A 13,217-nucleotide genomic window follows, 5' to 3' on the forward strand; every position below is an offset into this window, starting at 1 on the left:
ACATTGCATGTGTGAGCAAATATATTTAGAAGTAAAATCAATACTCTATGCAATTGTCCTTATATATAAGGACATACATTTTATGTATATAAAGGTAAGAAGATCAACGAAGGATAATTGCTGCATGTATTTGGAATCAGATGTGTGTTTAACCTAAATCCCCTGCCCAGAGAGACCTGTGACCAGCTGCAGCAGATGGCTGTACTGACCCTGGTCATGACTCAGGGTCATGGTGGCTTTGGAAACACAAGCATTGAGCCATCCCGCCTGTGCATGTGTGTGCAGATTGCATTCATGAGTAACTACAAATTACCCAGGGCTGCTAAGAAAAACCTGCGATGTCCAGTTTAATGTGGAATACTTGGATAACAATACATCTTTCTTTGTTACAATATTTTCTTGCTTTGTGTTGGCTTGTTGGGTTTTAACACCTCAGTAGCTATTATCTGAATCACTTATAGGCGTTTAGGTCATTGATGGTCCATCAAACTGTTGAGAAGCAGGCAGCGAATGCGTGGTTTTTGTTAATATAGTATAATAGCTCATAGTTTATCGCAGTGCAAAGCAGTAAAACTACATTAGGACTTAAGAAAAGGCTGATATAAAATTTTATGTAGCCTGTTGATCCAACCCTATTTCAAAGCCCATTTGTCCTTGTATTTAATTGCCATTGCCCTGCAGCTTTTAGATGTTTCCTTGCTTTGAGACATCTTATTGAATTTAGTTGGTAATTAGCAGGCCTCGCATTCTTTAGACTACTACTTGAACCATGTATGTCTATGTAGGTGAAACATCTAAAATATGCAGAACGGTGTGCCGCTTGGGAAATGGTGGGAACACATTGATCTAATTCTTACATTGCTAATGCTAAGGTTTTATTCAGGTTGTTACAGTTTGTGTGTTTTCCAGTTTTAGAACTCTAAGCAGCTATATGGAGCAGCTGTTATAAGAATGTAATAATCAGAATTTTGTCACCAACTTTTCAGCTCTAGTTTTTGTAAAGCTTTGAACAAAAATATGCTAGTAATTTTTTTTTAATAGTAGAAGCAGAGGCGAAGTTCCAATGTGTGTGTGGGAGAGAGCATTTACTGTAAAACAGGGTTTTATAGTTTTAAAAAGAAGACAAAATTAAGTTTAGTAATAGAAATGATTTTTGAGTTTCTCACCAGACATCCAGTAACTGTCCATCAAGCTAAAAACTGGCTGATTTTGATATCCAGTTGGTTGATTTCCACATCTTAAAAGAAGACACCAGTGACATTCCCAAAAAAACATATGTTAGCCACAAGGGAGCAGTGTTACAGTTGCTGTAACAACGGATAATATTCTTTCATTTTTTGAAATAGTTCTGATGATGCAGAGGCAAGAGAGTTTATTGGGTATCATGTGCAACTTTACCTCCTGCCTGAAAAAGGCACCATACTGGTTTGCAAACAACCTGGTGCATACCGCCACCTTGTGGTTATGTTGTTAGAAGCTCATTAAAACAATAATCCTAAGCACTAATCAAATGCGGGAACTGTTAGTATGAATGCCTGAAACTAGGGACCATCCCTCTGACGCACACTTTTTTTGTATCCAATATTTGTTTGTGTAAAGATGCTGATGTGCTTTGGATGTGAAGAACCAATAATATCTTTACTGGAAGCTGTTCTGAATAATGCGGTGCAATTCTGTAGCTATAAGACAGAACTCTTTAGAAGTGACAGACCAGTCTGAGCTGGACTGAACTTCAGATCCATCCTGCTGGCAGACACAACACTCCCCCCCTCTCTCTTTCCCTCTTTTTCTCCTCTTCTTTCATCAAAGGCATTGGCTATTTATAGCCCTGGCAGTCTTTTTTTTCTACTACACACTTTACCACCATGCATCTCCTTTTACTCAGTCCATTCCGTCATATCAGCCCGACCTAAACCTAACCTCCAACTTACCCAGTTTGCTCCCTGAATGACCCGCCTTGATCCCTCCACTCTTCTCCTTTCCTTCCATCTTCACTCCTGATCCGTTTCAGAGCTGGAGGGAAGAGGGAGGTGCTGGTAAGTTGAGGATATGTTTCAGAGAGGCAGAATCCGCTCTTTCTCTGTTTTGTCCCATCTTGTTTCACAAAATACAATCTGTGCCCTGTGTTGGTGTCAGTTTCAGTTTTGAACACAGCTTTTCCTTTTTTAAGTTTTGTGGGACTGTACTTGGTGGCTGATCGCCACTACGACCCAATCAAGACCTTAGAAGTGACGTCTTTAGTGGGGATGGGCAGGGGTGGGCAAGAGTGGGTTTTGGGCAGGGGTGGGGGGTGGCTTCCTGAGAGTAACCCAGAGAAAATCTGAAAATTTAAAAGGAAATGAAGCAGGAGCTGTGCTTCCAAATACACTGACAAATGTAAAAATTTATTCATTAACATATTTAATGAAACAATAATAATAATTTACACTTTACTGATCTCACAATAAAGAAATTATCCTCTGCATTTAACCCATCCCTTAGGGAGTACTGGGCTGCCATTGTGCAGCGCCCGGGGAGGATTCAGGGGCTAAGGGTCTGGCTGTGGGACCCAGAGTGGCAGGCTGTGGGCTGTGGGATTTGAACCAGGATACCTATCTCTAACCACTAGACCACCACTCCCACAGCAGTGTTCTTTAGTCTGAAGTGTTAAAATATATTGCACTTGGTATCACTGTTAATTGTTGGTTTCAATGTAAAATATTTTACCATCATAACAACCATTATATTCTGTGGTTTGATGTGTATTGATGTATTTTGATATTGTTTTCAGTTTATCACTGCCAGCCAAAATAAGGACAAAGGAATGTCGTGTTTGTCAGGAGAAAAAAACACCAAAAGAAAAAAACAAAAAACACCAAAACCATTATTGTAGTTTGATGTGTATTCTGATACGTTCTCTAAGGAAAAAAGAAATGAAGAAAGTTTATTTAATTTCAGCATACTTAGTCATGGTTGCAGTCAAATATTATGCATCCATATCAAAGGTCAATATATGTAGTCAACGTCTGCTATTTTTAAGCGAGAATATGCCATATAGTTCAGTGTCTTGCAAAAGTATTAAAATCTCTTTTAAGTTTGCCATATTTTCTCACATCACAGCCAGAAACTGCAATATATGTATTTGGGATGTGACATGTTTGACTAAAACAAAGTAAAGCATAATAATTAAATGGGAGGAAAATTATACTTATTTTGCAAGTAAAAATTTGAAAAGTGTGGTATGCATTCGTAATCAGTAACTCAGTCTGTAGAACAACATTTTGCTGCAACTATAACTGCATGTATTTTGGGTAAGGTTCCTACTAGCTTCTCAAATCTACAGACTAAAACTTTCTCTTTGTAAAATAACCGTATCAGTCTGACTGACATAGTCGGGCTATTTTGCTAAAATAAATTTTCCAGTCTTGTCACAGTTTCTAAATTACATGTAGGTCTTGCTCATTCAAACACATGAATAAGCTTTGATCTTGCTTTATGTTTAGAGCTGTGGTCCTGCTGGAAGGCGAACCCCCGTCCCAGACTCAAGTCTTTTGCAGCCTCTAATAGTTTTTTTTTTTTTTTTCAGTGTTGCCTGTGTCCCTGCTGAATAAAAGCACACCCACATTATGATGCCACCACCACCTTACCTGGAAATTATCCAGGGGTAAAAGAGTAAAAGACATCAAATAAATATGTATGCTACACCCTTGAGACTTTTATTGATAACAACATTTCCATTTCCTTTCTGCTTCACATGTATGCACGACTTTGTGTTTATATTGTAAAATCCAATAGTGTGTGCACAATATATTGCAGTTTGAAGTTGTGACATGACAAAACATAAAAAGAGTTGAAGGGGTATTGATAGTTTTGCAATAAGCATTCTAATAAGCATAGAATGTAATTACTTGACACATAAAGACATATTGAGACAAGTGTGTTTACTTATTAAAAACAGTAAGAGTAATGTATCAGCCTTTTAAAGAGTGTCCATTTTCACAGTTTGAAATCTTAAATCAAGCGTGTGTGTGTTTGTGTGTGTGTGTCTGTGTGTGTGTGTGTGTGTGTGTGTGTGAGAGAGAGAGTGAGAAAAAGCAAGAAAGTTATAACTCCTGACAAACGTCACTGTAATGCTTAGACAGAAACAAATGGAAAATGGGTAAAGAACAGGTCTTAGCTATGTAAGACCAAAACAAAGGATGAAATTAATCTGGCCTCCCTCACCAGACCCTGACAGCAGCGCCACCTGTGAGGGCGCGGCTGTCACCATGTTGCCCTTGAGAATGCATCCTGAGCCAATCTCTCCTCATGATAATGAGGCAGTCCATACGAAAACTACCCTCTGACCGCAGCCATTGTATACCCTCATGCCTTCCTGGGAGGTGATAAGGACTCCAGCTGAGAGGGAAAAGAGGATGACTGGGTAGCCAACATGCTCAGTATTAGGGTGGCCAAAGTGTAAAAGCTTGGTCATAGAAATCTAAATCCGAAGCTTCAGCTGGTGGCTGGAAACTCAAGCGGTTAAGTGGAACAAAACAATTTAACACAGTGGTATACATTTTCATTCTCATTTTTTTGTGCTTTTTTGTACCCGCTGCTGGGAGCTACTTACCACAACTGAACACTAACAGCAGAGGTTGATAAAACTCCCACAGAGGAGAAAAGCTAGAGGTGAAGGCCTTATCCACACTAACACAGATATTTTTCAAAGAAGTCTTTTTCTCTGTTTCCATCTGTCATTCACATGCAAACTAAATTGTGGGTGAGAAAAACTGAGATTTTCGACAGTGAAGATTTTGCAAACCTCAGTTTGTATTGTAGCCATTTAGATGGAAACAAAGCGTTTGAGAAAAAACAGCATAGCTGCCTATTTTCTGCATACCCACTATTGCTTTGTGGGTAAGTAACTACAAAAACAACCCTCTGTGGCTGGGGACAGAAAAATTTTACTGACCTTTCAAAGATTCTACAAGTTAATATATATTTGTTTCAAAGCTGCTTTCCTGTAATATTTGGCTTGGAAAAAAAAACAAAAAAAAACGATTAACTTAAATATAAAAAAAAAAAACATTTTTGCGGTCCCTGTCTGCAATTCAAGAATGGTACAAATGGTCCATTATTTGGGATTAGATTTTCACTGACAAATGAAAATCTTAAAAATAAAAAAAGGTTAGATATGACACAAAGTATTAGTTTTTGCCTTTGCCTGCACTTTTTGTTTCATTTCAGTTTTAAAACAACCAGCAACATTTCTCGTAGGCAGACTTGGTTTAACCCACTCAGGTTTGAGTGGTTTAGAACATTCTTCCTCTATATTTATGTTTTGATTATTGCTTATTGCTTATGCTGTCAGCGCCTTCCAGTTTCCAAAATCACCTGGATGGAGATATTACGATAGAAAGAGACAGAAAAAAATATCAGTCTGAGAAAAATGCAGTGCAGTGTTGCTGGGACCTTGCTCTGGTTTCATTGCAGACCATCTGATTTCACACTATATTTTTTCACAGCACAAGAAAAGATTCAAACTTGTGCTCTAAACACAAGTTTTATACATCTTGCCTTGTCATGACAATCATTTTACATCACACTACTCCTCCTGTGTTCTGTGATGCTGATTATATTCTCATGCTGAACAGTGTGATTGAATATAACCATTACTTTCTCTCTCTCCTGCTTACCACCACAGGTCGGGGCCTGATATAGGCACAGCTATATCTTCTCTCATCACCTTTTCTTCTTACTCTTCTTTTCTGCACAGGAAAATGCCATTTCATACTACGATTCCAAAGCGGATTCAGACTATGTGAGTACAGTATGGACTGCTATCCCCACCCCTCTCTCCCCACTCCGTATGCCTGCCTTTACACCCTCCCACAAAATCCCACTCGATCCACATCCCATTCCCTTTCACCCCTTCCTGCAAGCCCTTCCCACCCCTCCCCTTGGCCTTCTCGGTGTTGATGCCCTTCATCAGGTCGTAGGATCCTACGCTGTCTGTGTGCGTTAGTGAGTTGGCACTGCTGTATGGTGAGTTTGTGTGACGGAGCACGGCCAGGTCGACATGCATGAGTCGGTGAATTCTGATGTCCACCCCCAGATGTTATTTCCAGCGTTGCCTTTGTCCCCTGGATGAGAGCGTTGTTAGCAGTCAACCTGAACTGTCCTTCAAGGTGCCCCAGACCAAAACACAAGTCATGAAACAATTTCCAACAGCAATGTAGCATTTCTTCTAATTTTGTCATTCATGCCATTCAAAGAAATGTCTGCATGTGAGGCCTGGAAAAAAAAACAAAAAAACTTTTTCTGCACAGGATAGATCACACTTTGAATCCTCACCCACTGATTGATTAAGTTTCAAGGAGGCAAGCAAGAATCCCTTTTAGATCACCGGAGCAGGGAGAAGATGGGACAGAGAGTGAGAAAAGAGAAGTAGAAGAGCAATAAATCATGGTGTGATTTTTCTCTTTGCACACGACAGTGTTGTGATTAATGACACAGGGCTTTAGGGCCTGTCAGCACATCTAATTGGAGAACATCGGTCATCATTAACATGGCACACTGAGGCCGAGACTGTGACGCACCTTTGACCCGCTCGTCTACAACTTTACAACCTCCCAGAACCTTTGGCGGGAGTCAGGCAGAGGTCGTTCCTCTTTGAATCCCCGCCAGTCACCCTCCCAGTCAGTTTCATTTGGTAAATCTCATCAGTTAAGCTCTGATGCTTGAATATAATCCTGAACTATAAAGAGGATGTCAGACAAAATTGGTTTCGAGTAAGGTAAGTCATTGGCAGGCTCTTTTCCCCTCTTGTGCACCGCACCCAGTTACTTTATCCTCCTGTCGCTTTGCCCTTGTTATAAAAGTAAAGTGTAATGTGCCCGAGCATGTCTGATGTTCATTGTTGTGTTAAAGAGACTTTTATTGCCAGTTTCAAGTTTTATTAACTATCTTGAAACTTTTTGTAACCAGACAAGTCTTCTTGGATATTGAATAAATTATGCAGTTCCATCCATAATTATTAGCATTCCTGGTAAAGTTGTGTACAAAGCCTTACAATAAATCTATCCACCTGTTCATATGTTTTGCCTAGTCAACATTAGATCATTGGAGAAGCAGCTCAAGGAGGGAACACAGAGATGTCTCTCCCCAACAACCCAAGCCAGAATGGATATATAGCCCCTTTTCTTCTTCTGTAGTGTGCCTAAAAAACCTTCAAAGGAAGACACTCTGGTTAGATTCTTAAGAGATGCTAGAATCACAACTGACTCCTTTCTAAACTGAGGAACTGCAGAAATACTCTGAGCTACTCATGGATGATGGAGCTCCTCACCCTATCCTAAAGCTGGGTCCAGCCTCTCCACAGAGGAAGCTCACTTCAGACACTTCTATTGGGTATCTCATTCTTTTTGGCATGATCTATGTCTCATGACCACAGGTGAGGTCCAAATGTAAATGGACCACAAAATCAAGAGCTTCCCTTTTGGTATAGCTCAGTCTTTACTACAACAGACCGGAGAAGCACTGGCGTTACTGATGGCCTGTTTTTTTCCCATTTTCTGCTGCATCTTTCACTTTTGAACAAGAAACCAAAATACTTAAACTTAAAGGGAGCAGTCCACCTTTTTTGGGTTGAGAACCATGCTCTAAGACTTTGGACGGCGAACTCTCAACTGCAAACTGCTTCTGTAGACGCTGAAGGTCATGGTCTAACTCAGGGGTGTCCAACTCCATTCCTGAAGAGGGCAGTGTCTTGCATATTTTAGATATGTACATGCAAGTTCTGCAGAAGCTTGTTAATGAGCTACAATTTTCATATTTCCATTGTGTTAAAAGAGGAAAAGATCACAGCATGCAGGACAGCAGCTCTCGAGGATTGACTCTTAAATGTATCATCAGAAACACATCTTCTGCACCTGTTTGAACCTGTCCATGAACCCTAAAAACAGGATATGGTACAAACGGCAGTCTGGTAGAGTCCAAACTGCACTGTAAACAAGTTTGACTGTGGGCATAGAACGTGGACACTGCTCTTGCTTTGGTTGTACAAGGACCAGAAAGGCCTTAAAGGCATCCGTGGCACCCTGTATTCCTGTAGCAACAGTTCTAAGCCTTCTCCTGATCCATAAAACCCATGTAGACTGGAGAATCCCTTGACCCCTTCTACACTTCCCCAAGGGTAACGATCTGGTCCCCTATGCCAGGACTAAACACCACCCTTCCTGAATCCAACAGTCGGTTGAGTTCTCCTTTCCAAAAAACAGCTCTACACTTTAAGTAAATCTATTAAATTAAAGATTTTGATATTTTTAGTTTTTTTAGTGTGATTATGCCACTGCAATAATAGATTACCTTATTTTTAGGCTTTTTGTACATCTTTATCATTGGTGCCAGTAATTATAGAGAATGCTGTATGTATTTTGAAAAAAAGGCTGCACCTTCCAAAATAGCAAAGAGCAATTAAAACATGCTACTTTATTATGAAAATATTCTTTGTTATGCATAATTTAACATTAAAATCAGCACTTTAATCTGTCTGGTAGAGAAATACTGCCAATCATGTGTCTAAGTTGTAATATGCTTGTAGCAGGACTTTCAAACACAAAATACATTATTACAACTTTAATTATGATGTTGGTCAAACAAACGTTTTGTGCTTTTTAACTGTTACAGCACGACCGAAACAATATTTCAGACAGCTATGTAACATGGTTCCCATCTGTGGAGTGATCTCTTTTTGTCTAACTCTGACAGAAGGTGTGTGTGATCTCGCTTTGATCTGAACACACACTCATGGTCATAGGTGATGTTTCAGGTCAGCTGTGGTCGGCTCAGGGTGGGTTTTAAAAGACGCGTTGAAATGTCATCTTCGTCCCCTTCAGCCTTTAATTAAACCTCGAGAACGTGGAGATAAAATTAACAAATTGGGTAATGAATCGAGCAAAACAGGTGGTAGATAGTTGAAGTAAATGAACCAATCAGTCTTTCCTGTGTGGACTTATTCAGCTTCTAATTAGACACTGCCTTGGTTAATTATGATTGGGCTCTTCTGGAGAAAGGATGGCAGGGAGGGGGGGATACCAGCTCAACACTGAAAGAATTAGAGTAACTCTAAATGACAAACAAATACCTACTGTACTACTCTTAAGCTGGGTAGGATCCAACATCTATAACCATATAATGTGTTGTAAAAGTAAAGACAATTATGATGCTAATTTTTAACTACTTTAATACTTTAAGTTTAATTATTCAAGTAAAGGGTTTTCTAAATATAAAAATTATACCATTCACAAAAAGTGTTTTCTGCCAAAACAGATATTTTTTATCTGTTATTATTATTATTATTAGTAGTAGTAGTAGTATTACAGTCAGCAGATAAATAATTAATTATGTAATTTCATATAAATATAAAGTAAATAATTAATCTAATTAATTTTTTTATATTATTTAGTATATATTAGTCTTGATTTACTAATTAATCAAGACTAATAATAATAATAAAAATTATTTAATCATGAAAAGAAGAGTTTATTGCAAATGTATGTTCTAAGTAAATTGAAATATTCAAAATATAATATTAACAGTAAAAATATATTTCGATTTTTATTGCCAAAAACATTATTTTTCATATCGATCTTAATAATAACTGTAATTATAATAGAGGACAAGAAAAATATACAGAGTTAGGTTTTTTTTTCTACTATGCCTTTGATTACTTTTTTGTTTTTCTAAATGTCACTGCTCATTTTTAGGTTACACTCAGAGCTTTATGCCGATTGTTGAGCTGTAAACTGTCTCATGGGCTGTTTTCTTTCATAGCATTATTGCCATTGTTGTCTGTTTTGTTACAGAGGGGCTTCATCTCAAAATCCCATGGCTTGTCCTAACAACAGTCTGTAAATGCATTTTAACAGTCAATTAAAGCCAACCCATCAATCAGTTTCTGTTTTGGACAAGGGGTTTTGATTCATATTCTTTGGAATAAAACAAATATTTTTAGTTGTGTCACATCCAATTAACCCGTGCTGCTTTATCAAAATGTTATGTATATAATTGCACTATGTAGGAACTATTTTTGTAGCCATTATTTAGGAGAGAAAGATCTAAGATGAAGTATTTATTTAACAAGTATGAAGGCAATGAAGGAAGGAGTTGCATAAATGGTCAATTTATGTTGAAAAGAAAATGTGCTAAACTATACTTCCCTGACAGTGGATGTTTGTAGGTTTTCAAATGACTCACCAAAAAAATATTATTTTAGTTGACTTTGATGTCAAATCAGAAAAAATAAAATATAGGGAGTCAGACAGAAGATGATGGATATGTATTCCAGTCATTTCATCCCAAAATATTGACAACCTTTTGTTTTTTATATGGTGGTTTTCTTTGACATTTGTCCTTCCTAAATGCAATATACTTTACTGGTCAAAAGTTTTAGAAACACTTTCTCATTATATGGTTTTCTTTATTGTTTATGACTACATTGTATGTAGATTCTCACTGAAGGCATTACAACTGTGAATGAACACATGTGGAATTATGTAGCGAACAAAAATTTGGAAAAGAACTCTAAATATGTTTTATATTTTACATTCCTTAAAGTAGCCGCCCTTTGCTGTGACGACTGAAATATTATCCTTTGGCCGTATCTCAATGAACCTCTGGGAAGTCCTTTCAAGACTCTTTGGAAACCATTTCAGGTGACCACCTCATGAAGCTCATGGAAAGAATGACAAGAGAGGAAAGCAGTAATCAAAGCAAATGGTGGCTATTTAAAGAATCTAAAATATAAAAATGTTTAGTTATTTAACACGTTTTGAGCACTATATAATTCCATGTGTGTTCATTCATAGTTTTGATGCCTTTGGTGAGAATCTACAATGTAAAAGTCGTGAAAGTAAAGAGACACCTTAAGTGATAAAGTGTATCTAAAACGTTTGACTGGTAGTGAATATGTCAAAAGTCCTAAAACAAAGATCCTAAAAATATAAAAAAATGTGGGTGATGCAAAAAAGTCTGTAATCATATATGCTGGGTGGGAAACTAAACAGTGATTAAATGGTGCTAATTGCTGGTCATTGTTGAGGTTAATTCATTTGACACCACATGGGTCTGTGATAGTTATCATAGCTACTAATGACTCCCTCTGTTTGGTAACTGCTTTTATACCTGCTGTTTTTCTCTGATTAGAAGCAGACAACAGAACCGCTAAATCTGAGGCCAGACAGCAGGCAGAATAATTGCTATTTTTATGCTTAGCATATTTCAAATTCTGTGAGTCAGGAAGAAAGACAATTTATGCTGAGAACAAATATCTCTTCCATAACCGCAGTATAGGGAGCGACAAAATGCAGCTCTCTAACCCTAATGGTGTGTGTGTTTCAGCAGACAGAGGATGGAGAGGAGGAAACTCTGCTGGAGAGCTCGTCTTCCTTGGAGCTGGAGTTTGTCGACGATCCCAATTTCAAAAACAAGGTCAACTACTCCTCCAGTGCCGTTCAGATTCCCACAGACATATACAAAGGCTGTAAGTCATTCCAAATTTCATAACACCAGCAATGTAATGTAAATGCTATTTGTGCTTTAATTGCTTTAAAGACAGTAGAAAGAAAAAACTAACTTTCAAAAATGTCTACCCTCACTTTGCAACAAACACACAAAAAACACATGTACATAGAAGACCAGTGTAAATATAGTTGCACGGTATTAAGCAATAGTATGACTGCAATATTATTGTTAAATATCATTGTTAAATATTGCAATGATGATATCAGTGAAGCCACATTTCTATCATCTTGGGCATCAACTGAGACTAGAAATATTCGTATTGTCATGTGCTATTGATATTATCACTGTTTTATTAAAATGTGTTAAGACAATGCAATACGTATTGTGACATGCTGAAGTTACTGCATTAAGTTGAAGCCAGCAGCTTAAATGTTGTAATCTATGTTGCAACATTGTTGTTGTTCCCCATAGTACCGCTTACAGTTCATAGTGGTTTGTTACTAGCTCCCAGATCGAACCAGCAACGTAATATTGGTGGGTCAACTTCAACCACCCATTTCATGTCATGATCTTTCAGGTGTTAAAGACTGCCTATAGATCACACAATGAAAAGATGAACTGAAAGGGGTTAAAGTCTGCTTCTTGGAAGGTAATGGTGTGGAAACTAGTGGACAGACATTGTTTTAAAAGTACAGTTAATGAGCTGCGATGCTTGCAGCATGTTAGAGCAGGTCTCAACTGCAGTCTGTTTCTAAGATATTGAAACTAATTATCACCTAAAATCTAATACTATAATTAGCTTTAATTGTTCTATATTATTTTGCTCAAGTCTAGTTATGGAACTCAAACAGCAATACATAAATGTTATTAACCTTATTATAACTGTAACAGTCTATTATTTTAGCATTAGTGGGAACAATTGTTGCATTTCTGTTTTTATGTAATATCACGTCAAACATTTTTGATTGATATCTTTGTTTAAATACTTTATAGCTGTGATATTTTCTCTTTAGGCTGTAGTATCAAAAGGACTTAGTCATAAAACTGTGAATATTAGCCTGATTTTTAGTTTCTTTAATGATTTTTTTTTTTTTTTTCAAATATTGAAGGTATATAAAAATGCAGGTTTATCTGTTACCTCTTTTTTCTGTGATAAATGGATGTACCAGAAAGCCTTCTAGTTTTCAGACGGTGACAGGTCATGGCTAGATGACCTGTCCTTTTCACTCTCAATCTTCCTTGATATTAGTTTACGCAGTAACTTGATTCCAGATGACGGATAATATCAAACTGATTCATACTGTACTTTGTTTTTTAGGTGCTTATGATTTGTCTTTATCAAAGACCTTGCCCTTCTTGTGCATTATTCAGCCCGACCCCACCATCTTTAGTCCGTAGCTCCTTAATGAGCAAAATCGTACACATGTACCCTCTGGGATTTTGCTTGGCACGGTCCTTCTGTTATCTACCTCTCTAACATTTTGGACACTTTCCCCAAGACTCTTAAAAATACTGAAAAAGAAACGGAATGTGCAGACAGAAACGTAGATTTTTACCTCAGCAATATCTTCTTCTCTGTCATTGTCGTACTCTTGACTTTCTTTGTCGCGCAGGCAGTGTATTTCACCTGTCTGTAACAATGCCCTCCAGCTGCATCTCTCCAGACAAATCTTGTCAGAATTAGACACTCTTGGTTCAGTAGAAGATGTCAAAGGCCAAAGCTAGCTAACAAT

The 13,217-nt window shown here is 37.8% G+C and overlaps 1 protein-coding gene across 4 annotated transcripts in view; it reads left to right on the forward strand.

Annotated features, from left to right (window-relative positions):
* cacna2d2a (calcium channel, voltage-dependent, alpha 2/delta subunit 2a) overlaps positions 1 to 13,217 on the forward strand; it is a 269,412-nt gene that overhangs the window by 154,472 nt on the left and 101,723 nt on the right. For 2 of the 4 annotated variants that reach the window (XM_047346803.1, XM_047346805.1), the window contains exons 5-6: positions 5,738 to 5,782; positions 11,362 to 11,503. In XM_047346803.1, the coding sequence (XP_047202759.1) occupies positions 5,738 to 5,782; positions 11,362 to 11,503 (187 nt within the window). The remainder of the gene's footprint in view (positions 1 to 5,737; positions 5,783 to 11,361; positions 11,504 to 13,217) is intronic. The other 2 variants (XM_047346804.1, XM_047346807.1) reach the window with 2 other exon arrangements.

This window comes from Girardinichthys multiradiatus, chromosome 20, assembly GCF_021462225.1.
Source record: "Girardinichthys multiradiatus isolate DD_20200921_A chromosome 20, DD_fGirMul_XY1, whole genome shotgun sequence".
NCBI classification, from domain to species: Eukaryota; Metazoa; Chordata; class Actinopteri; order Cyprinodontiformes; family Goodeidae; genus Girardinichthys; species Girardinichthys multiradiatus.